General features: G+C 41.1%; 1 protein-coding gene across 11 annotated transcripts in view; it reads left to right on the plus strand.

The window, feature by feature from the left end:
- The window catches only part of DOCK10 (dedicator of cytokinesis 10), a 270,916-nt gene that overhangs the window by 223,277 nt on the left and 27,799 nt on the right, over positions 1 to 19,840 (plus strand). For 10 of the 11 annotated variants that reach the window (XM_058703033.1, XM_058703042.1, XM_058703060.1 and 7 more), the window contains exons 29-44: positions 972 to 1,055; positions 3,462 to 3,558; positions 5,275 to 5,319; positions 7,066 to 7,241; positions 7,367 to 7,483; positions 8,774 to 8,885; positions 9,853 to 9,974; positions 10,073 to 10,187; positions 10,279 to 10,345; positions 10,585 to 10,632; positions 11,445 to 11,546; positions 13,593 to 13,717; positions 14,991 to 15,103; positions 16,901 to 17,038; positions 17,716 to 17,898; positions 18,429 to 18,539. In XM_058703033.1, the coding sequence (XP_058559016.1) occupies positions 972 to 1,055; positions 3,462 to 3,558; positions 5,275 to 5,319; positions 7,066 to 7,241; positions 7,367 to 7,483; positions 8,774 to 8,885; positions 9,853 to 9,974; positions 10,073 to 10,187; positions 10,279 to 10,345; positions 10,585 to 10,632; positions 11,445 to 11,546; positions 13,593 to 13,717; positions 14,991 to 15,103; positions 16,901 to 17,038; positions 17,716 to 17,898; positions 18,429 to 18,539 (1,755 nt within the window). The remainder of the gene's footprint in view (positions 1 to 971; positions 1,056 to 3,461; positions 3,559 to 5,274; positions 5,320 to 7,065; positions 7,242 to 7,366; positions 7,484 to 8,773; positions 8,886 to 9,852; positions 9,975 to 10,072; positions 10,188 to 10,278; positions 10,346 to 10,584; positions 10,633 to 11,444; positions 11,547 to 13,592; positions 13,718 to 14,990; positions 15,104 to 16,900; positions 17,039 to 17,715; positions 17,899 to 18,428; positions 18,540 to 19,840) is intronic. The other variant, XM_058703029.1, reaches the window with a different exon arrangement.

Here is a 19,840-nt window from a genome sequence, read left to right on the forward strand (position 1 = left end):
TGCAGAACCGAGGCGAAGACCTTCCGCTGGGCTCTTGGGACAAGAGCGAAGCCCTCCCCACTCAGTGGCGCAGCAGCTGAAAGGTTTTCACATGTGGTAGGCGCTCTCGCATGCATTTGGATGGACGGACTTGAACTCACGCGCACCGTGATGACCTCCACGTGGCAATCTGCATTAGCGCCTCCCCAAGACACGGCATCAGGAAACACCGTGTGTGCCTCCGACTTGACACTTGTGCACGGTTATTTGGCCGCTGTTGCTTGGTTACTGGTGACATGGCCATTGGTCTTTTGGAGAGAGCGTGCTGTTCCAACTTGGAATGTCCACCTGCCTCCTCCAGAACTACCTGCTGTTTAAGACCCTCCTTCTTACAGTTAAGAGAGTTTGACCACAGAGGAAGAGATGGCAATCTCAGGGTCTCTTACCTTCACTCTTCAAAGTCAAGCTGCCTTGCCTGAAAAGAAAGGTTTTCTTTCCTTCAACCTTCTGTTGAAGGAAGCCAGAAAGGTAAAAAGGCTTTCCTGACCCATCGCTGCCACCCCTATTCCATACCCAGTGCTGTACCGCAAAGGATCTTCCTTCACCCTACAAACCCCAGAGTCAGATTACTAAAACACGGTAACAAAATGGAACTAAGTGATTAAAGAATAGACAAGTAAAAGCTAAAACCTTCTGTGTAGAAAGGAAAGGAAAGGGCTATGATATTTCACTGCAGAACTCTAAGTGCTGTTCAAATAAAATTGACAAATAAGGGTTTGTAACTTTCTGGTGTGCGCACTCTATCTAGTGTTTTAATTAGTTGCCGTACGTGGGTGAATGCCTAAATATGGTGTCGAGATTTTTTAAACATTTATTACACAACACATTTAGCTAAATATCATTTTACTGCAATATATTTATTCATCTTTTCTAAAATCTTTAACGATCTTTAAAGTAAAAATATCTGAATTTACAATTTTATATTTTTTTAGCGCTGTTTTACATTTATGGACCGGGGCTTCGTATTTAAGATGGTTAACAATTACATCAGCATGTTCTCCTCTGGTGATCTCAAGGTAAGAACCAAGTGCAGGCGGGACTGCTTTCTAAACCATTGCGTTATAAATAAATAAACTAGTCTCTGTGTCTGGCTGCCTAAAACCTTAGCCTGTGCATTCTCCACATCAAAAAATAATGTCTATCCCAGTGAGAGGCAGCCTTTTAAAACGGTTCATCTGAGTTAGGCTCCCAAGTCCTTTCTTAATGGGGAGGCTGTGGCATGTGGAGTGTGAACATGAATGTGTTATGTTTCGCTCCTATTTCCGGTGGGTGGTGAAAGGAGGGATTCTTTTCAGCCACAGTTCTTACAGCCCAGTTTGCTTGACTGCCTTGGTTTTAGCACTGAACATCTCACTTTTTTGAAATTGTTCAGTCTGGGGCAAAATAGGACAGTTGACCCCCTCTTCCTAAATAGGGAGGATGTGTCGAGAGAGAGGCTGGAGAGCAGTGATTCTCCAAGTGTGGTTCCCAGACCAGTGAGCTGAGAACTGACTGTGACAGGTGGAGCCCAGAAACCTGTATTCCAATAAGGCTTTCAGGTGATTCTTAGGTACTCTCAAGTTTGAGAACCATTGAGCTACAGATGGGCATATGCTGGAGGAAAATAAGACTGGACATGGGTGAGATCATGAAAGCTGTACCAGTTAAGATTCTCTGGGTTGCAAGCAACAGAAACTTATGCCAGTTTGAGCAACGGGGGAGTATTAGAAGAGCAATGACATCAGTGCAAGAAAGAGATGGAAAGCTGGGTTTGAGAAAGAGCAGGGACTAGGGCACAAGAGTCATTGCAAAGGAGGAACCATGGACCAAGCTCTGCTACTGCTTAAAAAATACATTGGGACCATTTTCTTTCTCTTAACACTCGGCTTAAGATTTACATTCCAGAGGGGAAGTGTGTGACCAGCCCGCTTTGGGTCACATGCCTGCCTCTTAAGGAAGGAAGACGGGGCACCTGAGTTAATAGTTCCCCAGTAACCTTTGCCCATTAGGAAGAAGGAAAGTCCCCAAGGGGTAATTATCTTGGTACTGGGAAAGAATAACAAATCTAGAGAGGCCAAAAGTAAATAATGATCTTCTTATATCCTTTCATGCCACACTTAGGAATCTGAATATTATTTTGAGGGCAGTGGAGATTTACTTTTGACTAGGGGAGTTACATGATTCTATGCCATTTGGGTTTTGAGAATCCAGTTTCCTCTGTAAATATTTTTTGAAAGAATATTCTTTGTTAGTGCCCCAATTATGCATGAAATTCGCAGAATATCCTTTCAGGTATAATTCAAGGAGACCTTAATTATGTACTCTTTTAGAGGGAAAGCAGAACACACTCATTGAAAAATAATTAGCATACAATTTAATTATGCTCCTGTTCACTTTGATGCAAAGGGTTAAGTCAAGCACTCTTCTCGTTTGAAACGACAGTATTTTAAATTATTAACCAAAATTGCCACAAAATAGAATTCTAAAACAATCTGAGCAAATGGAATATGTTTTATTTTGTTAGCTGGTATTAGTGAACACAACCCAACTGAGTCTTAAAAATTGATTACTTAGTCTGCATGTCAGTGAAAATTGAATATTTATGAATGTGCTAATTGTTCCTTCTTATGTGATTGTTTTTAACACATGTATAAAGCTGTTTTAGACCATGTCTAAATCCATTTATTACTGTCCTAATCAAAATATCATTGAGAAGACAGGCCTGCTTGCAAGACAGGAAAAAGACGAATTTAAGTAACTCAGTCTGAGAACAAAGGGCCTGCGGAGAGAGTTAGTCTAGTCTTGGATCACATGCCCCATTGGCATCTTTAGCTCTGGATCCCAAGAGGTGATCACAGGGAACTGTCCTGTGAGCTGACTGTGGTTTTAGAGCTCTGTGCATGTGGTGACGTACAATTCCTTTCAGAATAAACACGTTCTGACAGAAGCCAAAAGAAGTGGAAAATGCACACTGCACGGGATTGGATCTCACAGCGGCTCAATATGGGTTACAAATGGGATCATTTCCTAACGAGGCCTTGACCGATCTCCAAATTTAGGGAGTCCAGGAGCACCTGGCTGGCTCGATCTGTTAAGCATCCGACTTTGGCTCAGGTCATGATCTCACTGTTCGTGCGTTCGAGCCCTACATGGGGCTCTGTGCTGACAGCTCAGAACTTGGAGCCTGCTTTGGATTCTGTGTCTCCCTCTCTCTCTGCTCCTCCCTCATGGGCCATTAAACATTAAACATTAAAAAAATTCACATGAAGGGAGTCCTACTCTATTTACCACTTCAGGGGGACAAAAGCCTGTCAACTTAACAATAACCTGGTGGTCACACAAAATTAACTACATCTTTTTAGATATAAGATTCAAGTGCAGATTTTTTTCTTAACCCTCTTGGTGTATAAATAATAATCATTCGGTTTGCTTTTTTTTTTCAGACCTTATGCCAGTATAAATTTGATTTTCTTCAAGAAGTATGTCAGCATGAGCACTTTATTCCTTTGTGTCTCCCCATAAGATCAGCAAACATTCCAGGTAATAACTCCCAGAATGTTCATCAGTTCCTGCAAAGTGAACACTCGTATAAGTTCGTTTGTGTGACCTTTGTGTGTTGTTGTTTTCCTGTTTCCTCGGTCTTGATCTCCCCTGAAGCTGTTACATGGGCATTAGACCCAGGTAATCAGGTGAAGACACCAAGAAGTTGGTGTCACGTGGTGAAGAATGTGGCTCCATATTTCTCAGTTTTTGTCTAGATCTCCTTTTCTATTAAAGAGAAAGCCAACAAAATTATAAAATCGGTGAACATGAATCAAAGAATTTTAACCTACAACAATACTTTGACTATACTGGCTCCAAAAGAGAACTCTCCTTTGACTTTGAAAGGCTCAAAATTAAGGGGGGAGAGAAGTTATACTTTGTGAGTACAAATTCACTTGAAGTTATCAATTAGTGTGTGCAATTGTGTTAAAATGCAATTCCTCAAAATGAGTTTTATACAAAAAAATAATAAAAACTTGTTGCCTTGAAAACGAGGAAGGAAGGAAGGAAAGAGGGAGGAAAGCGGGAAGGGGGCACCATTGTAAATACTTGGTACCTCTGGATTAGAAGGAGGTGGAGGCAGTTGCTTCCCATTTCTATACTTACTATAGCATAAGTGGTCCACCGAAAATATTTTCATGTATAACTTTTATTAATGTATTGCATATATACCAATATGCATAGATACCAAGATGATCATCACACATCTAGCTCTCGGAAGACAATCAAATATCAGGATGCAAAGAAACCATTAAAATGATTTAAGAACTTAAAATACTCTGCTTCGACTTCACCCTGCATCAATATTGAATCATTATGTTGTACACCTGAAATCAATATAATGTTATAGTCAATTGTACCTCAAGAATGAAAGGAAGGAGGAGAAGAGGGAGGGAGGGAGGGAAGGCAGAAAGAGAGGGAGGAAGGAAGGAAAGAAAGAAAAAAAGACCTTCCTTCTAAGCAGTGAGTAAATTATCCACAAGGAGCAGTTTTGATATTCATGGAAACCAGAAAAAAAAGGCCTCCTTACATGTATTGTAGCTTATACTGTATGTATCACACAAAACTAATATTTTGGAGGGAAAATAAGATACATTATCAAGCCTGTAAACGTTTTGTCATTTCAATCTTAAATAAAAGCTATAACATTATCCCATTCTTTCCTAATTTATGAAGTATATTTAATCTAAATGCCTTCGTAGAAAAAGAGGTAGAAAGGTCATCTTGGACAATAACATTTTTCGCCTTTTGGTTTGTTTTGTATTCCTTTTTTACTTTTTTTATAGACTATTGCCAACTTATTATTGGGTTAGACAGGCTGGTTGAGATACTCAAGAAAAGCAAACCTGTTGTACCCTTTTGATTCCAATTGTTTACTGTTGATCTGTAACTCAGGAAAAGGCCTCATAGTCTCCTTGTAGATGTGATATTATCAACCATGAACATAAAAATACATGTTTCATTGCATGCAGATTTCTGGTAGAAAAATAAGTGTTCAAGTAAAAGGCCAGGAATGAAAATAACTCTGTTCATGACATTCCTTTATAAGGAAACAACCAACCTATGGTATTTGTCTTCAAACATAAAGCTTTTTTGAGGAGACTCACTTATGTTTTAGGATAATACAGTTTTTCAGTATAAATTACCCATAGTTCATGAATATAACGTGTATGTATGTGTATATCTTAACTTATTTATTTATATTAAATCCAGATCCCTTGACGCCTTCAGAATCAACTCAAGAGTTACATGCATCAGGTAAATAATTATGTTTTATATTAGATTCTCTAAGCATCAATAAGTACGTCATAATCTGATAATATTGATTGGTATACATACCACAAATTTCCAGATGCCATTTCCGGATGCCAAAAATAGTCATGTGTTTAATATCATACAAAGTTGTCAACAAGCTGACTGAACTGTTCTCTTGTCACAGATAATTAAATGCTTCCCCAACCTGAATTCTTTCATAGTTTATTCTCCAGAGTTTGACATTTTTTTTTTTAATTTCCCAAATCATCTGAAATTTTCTTAGGGTACCTCATAAATAAAATTCCTTGATACATGTCATAACATGTTTGTTTAGTGTAACTAGCTTTATATATTTCTGTCAACACACCGCAGCCTGGTTTTTCAGCTAGTTTCTCAAGATTGAGGTTGATTATTATTTTTACTTGAATTAGGTTCATAACTTAAAATAGTCTGGGCAAAACTTTTCTCTCGTTTTAGGTTGGCAATTACAAAGTTTTGTTCCACTTCTGGCCCCTCACGAGTACTCACTGTTTCATGGAGAAATATTTTAAACCTAACTAAGTCCTTGGACCTCTATCTCCTGACCCTCCCATTCCCCGCTTTTCCACATCCAGTGGCATTTTCATGGACTACAGAACTCCTTATGTTTAATTTGCCCCTAGTCAATCATGGACTGGAATATTCCAAGAGATCATTACATCTAACGGGTAACCGCGAGGATTCACGGACATAACACCTCTACGGTGCTTAGCCTAGTGTTGGCACTCAGTACATGTTCCAGAAATGGGTGCTGGTCCTGTTGTTAACAGTTACATTTAGGAAGGACATTGGACAACTCTTACTGGAAATTTTGACGTTCCAATTTCTCCCTGATTCAGGCACAAAATTTTGCAGCCCCGTTTGGTTTCCCTCTCCTTGCTCCTTCACGTCCTTCAGCCAACTTACCCTGGTAATTTTTCTTCTACAACTCGGGTCCTTCTGTTCCATCCCAGACACATCTCACTTCTTCCCTCCCTGCCTTGTGACCGAGCCTCCCGTATTATAGCCCGCTCCCCACATTTCCCCCACAGAATAACTCATTTATGTCCTGTCACCATGTGAACAAATGAATAAGCACAGGTCTGATCAGGCCACCGATCTCAATGCCATTGGCGACTTCACGCTTTCTACAGAATTCAGTGCCAAATGGAGGATCCCAGGTGCCAGCTAAAGAATGTGTGCTTTAGTCTCTCCATCACCCAGCCCCAAGTGCCCCTCAAGTCTCAATCCCCACCCCCTCCTTGGCTGCTGTGCTGACTGGCATCCCCCAACCTGTGTTTCCCACACACTGACACACTGTGGGTCTTCAGAAATCTGTGCCATGGAACCTTTGTCCTCCCAACGTCTTCTCTTCCACCCACACCCCCCCCCACACCACCTCCATTGGCTCCGGGCCCCCTGCACCTCCGACCTTCAGCAGCCTCAAAGGCCCCTCTCAACATCTTCCTGCCAGTGACGTCTCCTGATTCCTCCAGACAGAAAGTGAGCTCTTCTCCTCTCAGCTCCTGTAACACTGTAGACACGCTACTCATGGAATTTGACTATTGGTAGTAGTATACTCTCCCTCATTTCTCCTCTCTGTAGCGAGACTGCGTTACTGAACCCCTCCCCGGTAGTGAGAGAGGTTGATGATGGTTGGATAAACCTTTCTCGATTACAGAGTGATCGTTTGACTTTCAATCACATGCCCGCTTTACTCTCCTCCCAAAGATATGCCTGAATATTCGGTCACGAATGAATTTTGCCGCAAACACTTCTTAATTGGAATTCTACTTCGAGAAGTTGGCTTTGCCCTGCAAGAAGACCAAGACATCAGGCACTCAGCTTTAGCTGTCCTAAAAAATCTAATGGCTAAGCATTCCTTTGATGATCGATACAGAGAACCCGTGAGTGATTTTCTTTTCTCTCTTCCCTAAACACCATTTAATGGCTCACTGCATTAAATGCATATCAAACCTACAGTCTATTGATTTTTATGCGAATCATTTCTCTCGGCCACCTTCCCACCTAGGAGAAACAGGCCCAGATAGCAAGTTTATACATGCCCCTGTATGGCATGCTTCTGGACAATATGCCAAGGATTTACCTGAAGGACTTATATCCTTTTACCGTCAACACATCCAATCAAGTAAGTTTACAGACTATTTCAAATGTGCATTTTAACCAAGAGTTCACCCACTTTTTGCCCTGGATAGCCATCTTCCCCCACCCATGAGCAAACAGAACACTGCTGCTAGCTATTTTGAGATGTCCACGTCAGTCTCCTTTGTTCCGGATTGGTCCCTGGAGCCTTCTGCCTCATCCACGTAGTCGACATTTGGGTTTCACTGTCCTCTCTTCTCTGTATCCACCCCCCAGTTCTGTCCAGTTTTTACCAGGTTCCTCTGTCGCGTGCACGGCCCCATCCTCAGTGTGCACCCTCTCCCCCTGCCACCTTTCCGCACGGGCTTTGTGACCACCTGGTGTTAGGGTAGCGGAGGGCCTCAGTCACACCCCAGGAGTGGCCTGTTTGTCCTCCCTCCTCCACTGAGCCACCGTCGTGGTCACACAACAGGCCATGTGACACCAGATGCCTGTTTTCACGTCCCGGATGAATTAATCCGCTGCTGAATGCTTGATATTAGTCTCTCGCGGTTAGGAGCTAGGCCTTTGGAATGCTCTTTAGAGGAAGACCTTGTGTTCATAGCAGCGACATCAGTTACTAACAATGTAACCTTCGATAAGTCATCCAGTGTCTTTATTTTTTTTTTAGTGTTTATTGATTTTTAAGAGAGAGAATGTGGGTGGGGGAAGGGCGGAGGGGAGGGACAGAGGATCTGAAGCGAGCTCTGCATTGACAGCAGAAAGCCTGGTGCAGGGCTGGAACTCACAGACTGTGAGATCATGACCTGAGCTGAAGTCAGACATTCAACTGACTAAGCCACCCAGGCGTGTCTATCCAGCCTCTTTAAACCTCTGCTTTCTTATTTATAGAATTGGATAGAATTCCTACATTATAGGATTCTTAGGAGGATTAAATTCTCTCTAGTAGAAAACACTAGGCCTAGAGACTGGTACATAATAAGTATTTGGAATTAGCTTTTAGTAATAGCAATATACATAAGATAACTCATGATAATCTAGAGTATCATCCATAAAACAACAGTAGCCATTCCAACCAGTTTATAGCTAAAAGATAGTTTCTACTACATTGTAAAAAAAAAAAAAAAAAAAATCACATAAAAAGTCAAAATGTGACTAAGAGTATGGTTGTGACTGTATTCATTTTCATTGCTTGCTTTGTCAGAAGACCTTTGCTGGAATATAAAAGATCAGATCAGACATCATCAAATTCAAAGTGTAACAAAGAAGGCATATGTGGGTTTACAATGTTGAAATGTGGCGATTCCCATTAATCTCTTCTGTGCTTCGAATACAGGGGTCTAGAGATGACCTCAGCACCAATGGAGGATTTCACAGCCAGTCAGCTATGAAACATGCAAATTCTGTGGATACATCATTTTCTAAAGATGTTTTAAATTCCATAGCAGGTACTTAAGACCTTGCAAAAACACTTGTGTTTAACTCTCTTCCATGTTTACATGACATATCATTGTGCTTTTTACCCACTCCATAATCCAGTATGCATAATTGCTGTATGTCAAAGTACACTCTATTTATAGAGCTAAAGAGTCTCTCTACATATTTCTTGGAAGCTCATCCAGGGGCTTCCTCTTCCACTTAGCATTCAGTTTTACTTGGCTCAAAGAGCAATCTACTCAGATGTTACCAAAATATTTCATTCTGGAAACAATCTTTTAAGTTTTCATTGCATACAACCTTTTATTTTTTTTTTTTTTTTAATTTTTTTTTTTAACGTTTATTTATTTTTGAGACAGAGAGAGACAGAGCATGAATGGGGGAGGGTCAGAGAGAGGGAGACACAGAATCCGAAACAGGCTCCGGGCTCTGAGCTGTCAGCACAGGGGCCCGATGCGGGGCTCGAACTCACGGACCGCGAGATCGTGACCTGAGCCGAAGTCGGCGCTCAACCGACTGAGCCACCCAGGCGCCCCTGCATACAACCTTTTAAAATATAATAGCCCCAACAACTTCGGAATTTATTTTTAAGAACTATTTTGGAAATGTCATCTTAATTTCTTATAAACTGTCAAAACTTGAAAGCTTCTCCCCGCAAAGCATCCTTATGAACTTGCATGAAAGCGTTTTTAAAAGAGAACCTTTCAAAAGCCGTTTAAGAAATCAAAGGAACAAGCTTTACCTTATTTCCATTTATACTGGTCTAAATTTCCCTAAATCCTTAAGGCTGGCACGGCCACCGTGATCATTCTTAAAATGTCGCATGTCTTCAATGGCAATTCCAGACTCTATCATGTCAGCCTTCCCCAGTGCTCCTACCACCTCAATGATCAACATCTTTTTGGGTCATCGTTTTAGTTCTGTGTGTGTGCCCATTACATCTCATTACCATCTGTGTGCTGTGGCTTGTGTTTGCAGCATTTTCATCAATAGCTATTTCTACAGTAAACCATGCTGACTCCAGAGCATCCCTGGCAAGTCTTGACTCCAACCCAAGCACCAATGAGAAGAGCAGCGAGAAAACAGACAACTGCGAAAAGGTGGGGCTTCTCCTCCAGTTACCCAGCACCTGGAGAGCCAGCGCCCCCCCTCCACCCCGCCTCGCTAATTCAGTCTTTCTTGGTTCTTCCGTTCCTAGATCCCTAGACCCTTGTCTTTGATAGGGTCAACCCTTCGATTTGACAAGTTAGATCAAGCAGAAACCAGGAGCCTTCTCATGTGCTTTCTTCACATTATGAAGACAATTTCAGAGGGTAAAGAGAGAGCCCTTGAAAATTAAAATTTTTAAAAAGGAAAAAAAATTGAATTTCGGAGAGTCTCATGCTACATGGTGTTTCCTTCCAGAGACGCTGATTGCCTACTGGCAAAGAGCACCCAGTCCAGAGGTGTCTGACTTCTTCAGCATCTTGGAGTAAGTTATAGAGTTGATTTGTTAACCTGTTTTTTCTGGAAGCTTCAAAATGGTTCAGTATACCATCCTTCATTCTAAGGACCCATATGTCCTTAGAATGTCCTACTATCTATCAGTAGTAGTCATGCATAAAATATGCATAAAATCATCTTTTCTTTTAATGTACTTCTTAAATGAACAGTTTGTATAAACAAAAGAACATGAATAATTGGAATGTGGCCTTTTTTTTTCCTTTCTAGTGTTTGTCTTCAAAATTTCAGATACCTAGGAAGACGCAATATAATAAGGTAACAATTTTTAAATTCCACGAGGTTAGTCTGATCTTTAAAAAAATATGGCATCTCTTAATGTATATCAGGTTAGACTTCAAGGTATATGTTAGAAATCTTAAGGTGCACATAAGGATCGTAAGGTTGACCTCAGAGTAGACGTAGAAGTTTGACACTTGCCATGTGCTCATCATAGATCTAGGACTAGTTAAAAGCTGTCTAGGGAGAAAAGCGCAAAACATACATTTCTAAAAGGAAGCCACATTTCCTGTATCGTCCGAGCTAATTTATCTATCATTTTGCATGGATGTAATGTAGAAGATTCCTATGAACCTTCTACATCCAATGTGAATACATCCAATGTGAATAAGTCACAGGAATAAAAGGTACAGCACAGGGAATACAGGCAGTGGTTTTGTGGTTTGGGGACTTATGGTGAGTGCAACATACATAGACTTGTCAAATCACTATGTTGTACACATGAAATTAAATATAATGTTGTGTGTCAACTGTACTTGAAAGAAAGAAAAAGAAAGAAAGAAAGAAAGAAAGAAAGAAAGAAAGAAAGAAAGAATATACTCCCAGTAAGCTGAAAAGAAAAATTAATCCAGAATAACTTTGTGTTGACATTGTTTTCTCATGAGAGACCACGAAGCCCCCAGCACTTTCGCTAAACCCCCGTTTCCCATTCCCAAAAGATGATGTGATTTTATCTTTCATAGCACGCAGACTATTTCGTTGTTCAGTAGTCGTGTTGCCAGTGGCCGGTCTTTATTTAAAAATAAATTACAAATACTGAACTGTGATTAAAACCTCAGTTTCCCTTGCAGGAAAATTGCTGCAGCATTTAAATTTGTGCAGTCCACCCAGAACAACGGAACTCTCAAAGGATCTAACCCTTCCTGCCAAACATCAGGTCCCTTGCCACAATGGTAATGTCGCATTTGCTTGATATTTGTAATCACATTGTGTTTATGCATATGTGTGTGTGTGTGTGTGTATGTGTGTGCGTGTGGAGGGATACGGATGCTTCCACATGTGCATGCACAAGCAGGCACATGCATATGTATGTATGCATACACTTCAAACCACATGCAGAAACTCTCCTCTATCTGCTCCGCTAGCTTGTGAAAACCTAAGAGTCAAGGATTATGACTTATTTATGTGCACTTGGGGCACAATGCCATGCAGTGGATGGAGGTTAATAGTACCCTAATTTAACTGAGCCCGAAAAGACATCATTCCAATAAATGACTCATTTAATGTTTGCTAACCTCCTAGTGACATATCAAATGTGAGGTCGTATCTCCCCATACCTTTCAGTCATTGTAATACATTAGCAGTGTCCTCAGAGCTAAAATTGTTTTTTATCTATTTATTTTTTTCATGTTTGTTTATTTTTGAGAACAAGAGAGACAGAGTGCAAGTGGGGGAGGTGCAGAGAGAGGGGGAGACATAGAATCCAAAGCCGACTCCAGGCTCTGAGATTTCAGCACAGAGCCCGACACGGGGCTTGTACCCACAAACCGCAAGATCGTGACCTGAGCCGAAGTCAGACGCTTAACTGACTGAGCCACCAGGTGCCCCTAAAATTGTTTTTGAAAGGGTCACAAGCAGTGAGGAAACATGGATGGCTCCATAAGCTCGTGTTCGATTTCCTAGTCATTATACTGGTTTGACTAGCACATAGGGCCTGGAGTCATCCTTTATGAACCTACCCTGTGGGAGGATTTTGCCCTGAAATCCTACTTTAAATCTCCTGAGTCTCATAAATAAGAATTCTTTGCTAAAATTTTCTCCAGTTTGATTTATTCTTCCCAAAGTTACCATAATAATATGTAATATGAAAATGGCTATATTTTAGAAAGAATTTCAGAAATAAGAAAGTAGTATATAACCAAAAAACCATGAAGTAAGTTTTGCCTCTTAGTCCATAGGGACTCCTCGAAGTTGCCCCTTGTGTGAAAGCAAATGAGAAAATGTAATAGGCATGTTTTCCAAATGGTAATAGGAGAGAAGACTATCAACAATGACTTTCTGCCTTTAAAGACAATAGTAAGGTACCTGAGGTCACTGCAGTTTTGTTGACTTTTGGTGGGTTAAATTGCAGGCTTCTTCCTGAACCATCTAGACACGTCTTGGCCATTCCTACCCCTCCCCTCCTAGGCACCAGGATTTTTCCTCCAGAAGCTCCAGACCAAAATAGACCCAAAACCTGGAATAAATCAGTCCCAAAGGTCCAAGCCATACAAACCAGAACTCATTTTTTCTTGTAGCTCCAGGGCTCCCCTAACTACTGAAAACCAAAGCTAGGTCTTCTGGGCCTCGATCCATCCAGAGCATTTGATGTGGTCAAAACCAAATAACCCCTTGAAAAGGGTGACCAAGAGAAAACCATTGCCTCCTCTATAGGCTTGACTCTTCAGGGTATCTCTTATTGCCTACTTTACTCAAAAAAAAATGTTTTATTGCCTTGGCCAAATGATAGTGGAAATGAAAGTCCAGAATGGGAAGTGTCTTTACTCCCACATAACACTGGCTCTTTCCACCAGGTGGGACTGCCAAGGAGACATTGAATGAGAGCTGTTGCAGACCATTATCATCATCCTGGGAATGTAGCTGCACCAGGGTCCCCCCCCCCCAGCTCTCTCCCCTACGAGGATGGAATACCATGGAATTCCCATGAAATCTCATGATTTCATTAAATAATAGTGAATATGCTTGTTCAGGCTTAGTATCTATTATTCTTCTATTACCCTTTGGTACCGCGCATCCTTCTGAACCCTTTTTTGGCTTAAATAAAACCTCCCCAAAAGCACTCTTAAAAGTCCCTTTGATCATGTCTCCTGTAATTAATATTTTTCATAAAACATCTCTGGGTAAAAGTTGTTTATATTTGACTCAGTCTAGAATTTTTGAATGAACATTTGTATCTCATCTCTCTCGTGCTATAACCTATCTTCTTATGTAATTTTCAGGATGCATACCACGTCCGCTCACGAAGGACATAAGCAGCACCGCTCACAAACTTTACCTATAATTCGAGGCAAAAATGCACTTTCTAACCCCAAACTTTTACAGATGTTAGACAATACCATGTCCAGTAAGTAAACGAGAAATAATAGGACCGAGACGGCTAGGGGTGTTTCTCTAGATGCGTGGAAGACATTAAATGCGTTAGAATGTTTCAGAAACGTAAGGAATGTTAGTGTGTTACTGAGACCGTTACTTTTCAGGCTTGCTGTAGCCCAGGGAATTTTTCTCAGAGGAAAAAGATCAGCAGAGAGGGAGTTTAAAAATTGAAGTGTCCTTATAAGAAAGGAAACAGGCAAATCTCTCAGGATAATGTGCTCCATGTAGCTCCTCTGATGTCAGGTGGATTTGCTATTGTGAGGGTTATGGGGACCTCTGTCAACCAGATTATTACTGTCTGCTGTTTGGGACGAGGAGAAAGTTGTCCATGTCCTAGAAGCACTAAGTGTGATATATTGAACCCGGTGATGCGCACATTCCAGCTTGTGAATGAGGAAAAAATGGAGCCCAGTGTTTTGTATTGTGTACATGTTAGTGGTTAGGGACATGTGACCAAAGGCAGATGCCTTCACCTATGAATGTATTTAGGGCCTTTAATGGCCACTCATGCACACTGTCCACTGAGACTATACATTTAGTCTATTAGACTAGGAACCTAAAACTTGCCCCAGACTGAGTATGAAAGGACTATGACTCTGTCAATGCCTAAATCAACGGAAAAGAAGTAAGAAATAATGGCAAATGGGTCACTCTTGTCTACAGCTGACATATGAAAAGGGCCTACACTCTTAGTTTGAGTGGCTACAAGAGAATTGTCTGGGAGGCTTAAACAACAAACATTTATTTCTTATGGTTCTGGAGGGTGGGAGGTCCAAGGTCAAGGTACCAACAGATTTGATGTCTGATGAGAAGCCTTTTCCTGGTTTGCAGATGGCCACCTTCTTCTTGTGTCCTCATGACAAAGAGAAAGGCTCCCTTTCTGGTGCCTCTTTTTATAAGAGCACGAACCCATTCATGAGGGCTCCGCCCTCACGAGCTAATTACCTCTCAAATATCCCATCTCCAAATACCATCACACTGGGGATTAGGGCTTCAACACAGGAATTTGGGGCAACACAAACATTTAGTCTATAGGATCTGTTAAAGCCTCTGTCTTTAGACGGACAGTCTTTAGTTTTTGATTCAGCCAATAAGGTAATTGAACCAACAAAAGCACTTTGATTTCATAAATTATTTATCAAAACACCAGAAAACAGTGAAAATGTTATAATAGAAGAAAGCCCTTTATGGAATACAAAGAATTTTCTTAGACATTTATGTATGTTCTACTTCATATTTTGTAGGCAACTCCAATGAAATAGACATCATGCACCATGTGGACACAGAGGCCAATATAGCTACAGAGGTGTGCCTGACTATCCTAGACCTGCTATCACTCTTCACCCAGACTCACCAGGTAAGTGTGACTATAACATCTTCTGCAACATGATAAAACGGGAGGTGGAAAAGTCATGGGAAGTCAAGAACAAAAAATATTTTACTGGGGCACCTGCGTGGCTCATTCAGTTAAGCGTCCAACTTTGGCTCAGGTCATGATCCTGGGGTCTATGTGTTTGAGCCCTGCTTCGGGCTCTGTGCTGACAGCACAGAGCCTGGAGCCCGTTTCAGATTCTGTGTGTGTCTCTCTCTCTCTCTCTCTCTGTCCCCTCCCCTGCTCACGCTCTGTATCTCTCTCCTTCAAAGATAAATAAACATTTTTTTTAATTTAATATTTTATGAAATCAATTAACGTTACATAAATCGGCCTAAGTGTCAGTGGAAAAAGTTTTACAACTGAGACTCAGAGTTTATCAGAAGTTGACTAATGCTCAAATGATATACATACATATGTATTTCACTATTGTCAAATAATAAATATTCTTTGCTTCTCCTGCTTCACCCTCAGGCAAGCCGAGCTGACTGAGAGTGGGACTCCACTTTTTCAGACTCGGGGGAGAGACAAATGATGGCTAGATCCAACAGACTAATAATGCTGAGCATCTTTTCATGTGCTTATTTGTCATCTGTATATCTTTGGTGAAAATAATACCTACATAGTGGTAGAATGACTTAAGTTAAAAAGACTGACCATACCACGTTTTGGCAAGGGTATGAAAAAACTGGGACTCTTATCCACCAATGGCAAGCATGCAAACACTCTGGAAAACAGTATGGCAGTCTAAAAAGTTAAACGTGTGTCCATTATGCGACCGGCCATTTCAATACTAAGCATTTACCCAGGAGAAATAAAAGCATTTGGTCACAAAAACCTGTGTACACAAATGTTCATACAAGCCTTATTTTTAATAAGTGATGAAAACAACCTAAGTGTACATCAACAGGTGAATGGATTTAAAAAATGGTGGTATATCCATACAATAGAACGCTGCTCAGTTACGCTCAGTTACAGTTTGATGCCATTTATATAAAATTTAATAAACTCAAACTGTAGAAATTGTATGCCAGTTATACCTCAATAAAGATATTTGGAATATTAGCTCAATCTAATGAGCTTACAGATGTTCGGGGTTGAAGTAGGAACAGTTGAATCCATTGAATAACGTCTACACCAAACACAATGATTATGCCAAAAATCCCTGCTTTCAGGAAAAGTGTCAGCATAGTGGTAGAAAAAAAAACAAACACCATATTTTAAATCTGTATTACTCAGTGCAAATGTCAGTCAAATCTCAGACATCTTAAAGGCCCTACCGATGCCTACGAGGACGTGCGTCTCTGTGACCCCATCTCCTACCTCTGTCCCGATCTCACCCCATGCTCTGCTCAGGCTCCTCTGCCCTTTTTTTTCTCAACTTTGAACTCATAAGCTTCTTCCCAACTCATATCCCTGGTACTAGCTGCTTCTCTCTTCTTGGATAGTCCCTTCAGATCTGCCCATAGCCAATTCCTTCAGCTCACGTGTGAGTTCATCCATTAGAGGGTCTTGGCTGCCCACCCTACCTAAAGTAATCCTTGCCCAAACCAGTTACTTTTTATTATATCGCATCATTCTGCTCTATTTTCTTATTTAGTAATTTTTTCCAATCCCTGCTGTGTAAGTTTCATTGGGAACATAGACCTTATCTTCTTATTCAACACTATCTCCATTACCCAGAGTTGTGCCTACCACATAGTAGGCTCACAGTAAATATCTTTTGAAAGAATACAGGTGCCTTTTCACTCATCCTAAGTAACTTCTGTGTGGAATTTCCAGAGACAACTCCAACAATCCGAATGTCAAAATTCCATGATGAAAAGGGTCTTTGACACCTACATGGTCTTTTTCCAAGTCAACCAGTCAGCCACAGCGCTGAAGCACGTGTTTGCCTCCTTGAGATTGTTTGTTTGCAAGGTAAGAGTTCTCCCGGTTCCAGTGAAAGCTCAGGAAAGGATGATAATAAACAGGTGTTTATCCTTACATCTCTCAGTATGGAGGAAAGAAAGTCCATTTCCTTCTATTTTGGCTTGTTTGGTTTTATTAGAGTATTTGTATTGGTTTTAATAAGCCATTTGATTCCTGGTCTTGACAGTTAACAGTCTTGACAACCTGTCTACTTGGATATCGAAAGGGAATAGTATTAACATGTAGCCATCTTCTGGGGGGATCCTCAGTATTTGTGACAGAGAGTCGGGGAAAATGCACGTCATCATCTGTGATCTCCATTCATGCCAAGTGAAGTTTCCACCTTAAAGTAGACACAGCTGCCAACTTTTGAGGATCCCTGTGGTTTTACAATGTTGGGTGAAGAGGAAACACTAAAGCTCTCATTCACTAGTTTCGGGTTGTCATCATTGGTGCCTGGGATACTTACCATGTAGAGAATGATTGTTTCTAGGAAAAAAAGAGAAATATTAATATGGACTTAAATAAATACAATTATATCTCTTCCACTTGCCTGGGTTAAAAAAAAAAAGGCGGGTTTGTTCTAAGGAATTTTAAAATGCAAGCAGAAACACAGCAAAATGAAGGCATGGTCCCCCCCCCCCCCCCCCCCCCCCCCCACTTAACCAACCGTTCTACCTCTATAGTTTCCTTCAGCGTTCTTTCAAGGGCCTGCCGACCTGTGTGGATCCTTCTGCTATGAAGTCCTAAAATGCTGTAACCACAGGTCACGGTCAACTCAGACAGAAGCATCAGCCCTTCTCTACTTTTTCATGAGGAAGAATTTTGAATTTAACAAGCAGAAGTCAATTGTCCGGTCCCACTTACAAGTAAGTGCTTCCAGTTTCCATTAATGCTGTTGTTAAAACCACTCTTCTGTTTCAGCATTGATAAAAGCCTCTAGGCCCCTGGGCAAGAGCAACCAACTCTTCTACTAGATTCCTCCTTAAAGAGACTCAACACACTCCACTCAGGTTCAGAGGAAGAGGGCAGCTGGGCAGAAATCAACACAGCCCGTAATTCCACTTTTACTTTTCTTCTGCCAAGGAACAGAATCAAATAGAATACACAACTCAGGAAACCGTGACTATCTCTAGGATGCCAAACCCCACCAGATTCCAAATCCAGACATGTCTTCCTTTAAGGCATCCCAAGATTCCTGCAACCTTCTTTAAATATTTTAAATTATAGGAAACACCCTAGATTACGTGGCCTTCTGAAAATTTTAAGGCATAAAGATGCTATTCTTTGGACCCACAGGGAGAAATCAATGATACATTCATCCAATCCAGTGGGTTTCTTTAATATTACTATTTCTGAGTTAGTACCTTTGGAGTTTTCTTTTTCTCTTCTCTTCTAGCTTATCAAGGCTGTAAGCCAGTTAATCGCCGATGCTGGGATTGGAGGCTCTCGGTTTCAGCATTCCCTTGCAATTACCAACAATTTTGCTAATGGAGACAAGCAGATGAAAGTAAGAAATGCTTTATGGACATTTTCAAAGACTTGGGAATAAACTAAACTGGATTCTTTTGTGAAATATCCAAATCAAAAAATATATATATATATCCAAATTCTGTGTTTTGTGTATTGTGACTTAAACTGAGCGCTTACATTGAGTTTGCTTGCCGAATTGCCGATCAGCTCTAACACTGTCAGTCTATCATCTGTTGCTTGGAATTTCCAAGACGGGTGGTTGAATGAGATATAACAAGAATACTAACCACAAGGGGCGCCGGGGCAGCTCATTGTTAAGGTTAAGCGTCCCACTTTGGATCAGGCCGTGATCTCACGGTTTGTGAGTTCAAGCCCCACGTCCCACGTCGGGCTCTGTGCTGGCAGCTCAGAGCCTGGAGCCTGCGTCAGATTCTGTGTGCCCCCTCTCTCTGCCCCTCCCCCACTCATGCTCTGTCTCCCTCTCTCTCAAAAATAAATAAACATTAAACAATTTTACCAAAAATAAAAAAAGAATACTAACCACAAATATCCAGAAATACAGCGATTCTCTCATAATCCTATTGTAAGTCAAATGTATTTAATCTTTCTTTTAGAAATTTCTGAAGACTTCTCCTTTAATCACAGTACTGAAAAGTCCAGGGATCAGGGCCTGGCATTGGGCATGGCTGAACCCAGAAATTAAAATGTTTTCCCGTTAATTCAAAAAGATATGTGCACCCTATGTTCATAACAGCATTATTTACAATAGCCAAGGCATGGAAACAAGCTACGTGTCCACCCGTGAACGAATGGATAAAGCAGTTGTGGTGTATATATTCAATGGAATAGCAGTCAGCCATAAAATCTGAGGCAGTCCTACCAGTTGTGACAACATGGATGGACACTGAAGGCATTACACTAGGTGAAATAGGTCAAAGATAAACAAGTCCTGTATGATCTCACTTATATGTATAACCTTAAAAAAAAAACTGAAAATCATGAAGAAAGAAATCAGACTCACGGGTATCAGAGGCAGGGTGGGGGTGAGGAAATTGGAGGAGAGTGGTGAAAAGGTATAAACTTCTAATTATAAGATAGATAAGTACTGGGGATGTCAGGTACAACATGAGGACTATAGCTAACATCGCTCTATGTTATATAGAGGAGGTAGTTCAGAGGGGCACCTGGGTGGCTCAGTCGGTTAAGCGTCTGACTTCGGCTCCGGTCACGATCTCATGGTTTGTGGGTTCGAGCCCCGCATCGGGCTCTGTGCTGACAGCTCAGCGCCTGGAGCCTGCTTCGGATTCTGTGTCTCCCTCTCTCTCTCTGCCCCTCCCC

Source organism: Neofelis nebulosa, chromosome 2 (genome assembly GCF_028018385.1).
Source record: "Neofelis nebulosa isolate mNeoNeb1 chromosome 2, mNeoNeb1.pri, whole genome shotgun sequence".
NCBI classification, from domain to species: Eukaryota; Metazoa; Chordata; class Mammalia; order Carnivora; family Felidae; genus Neofelis; species Neofelis nebulosa.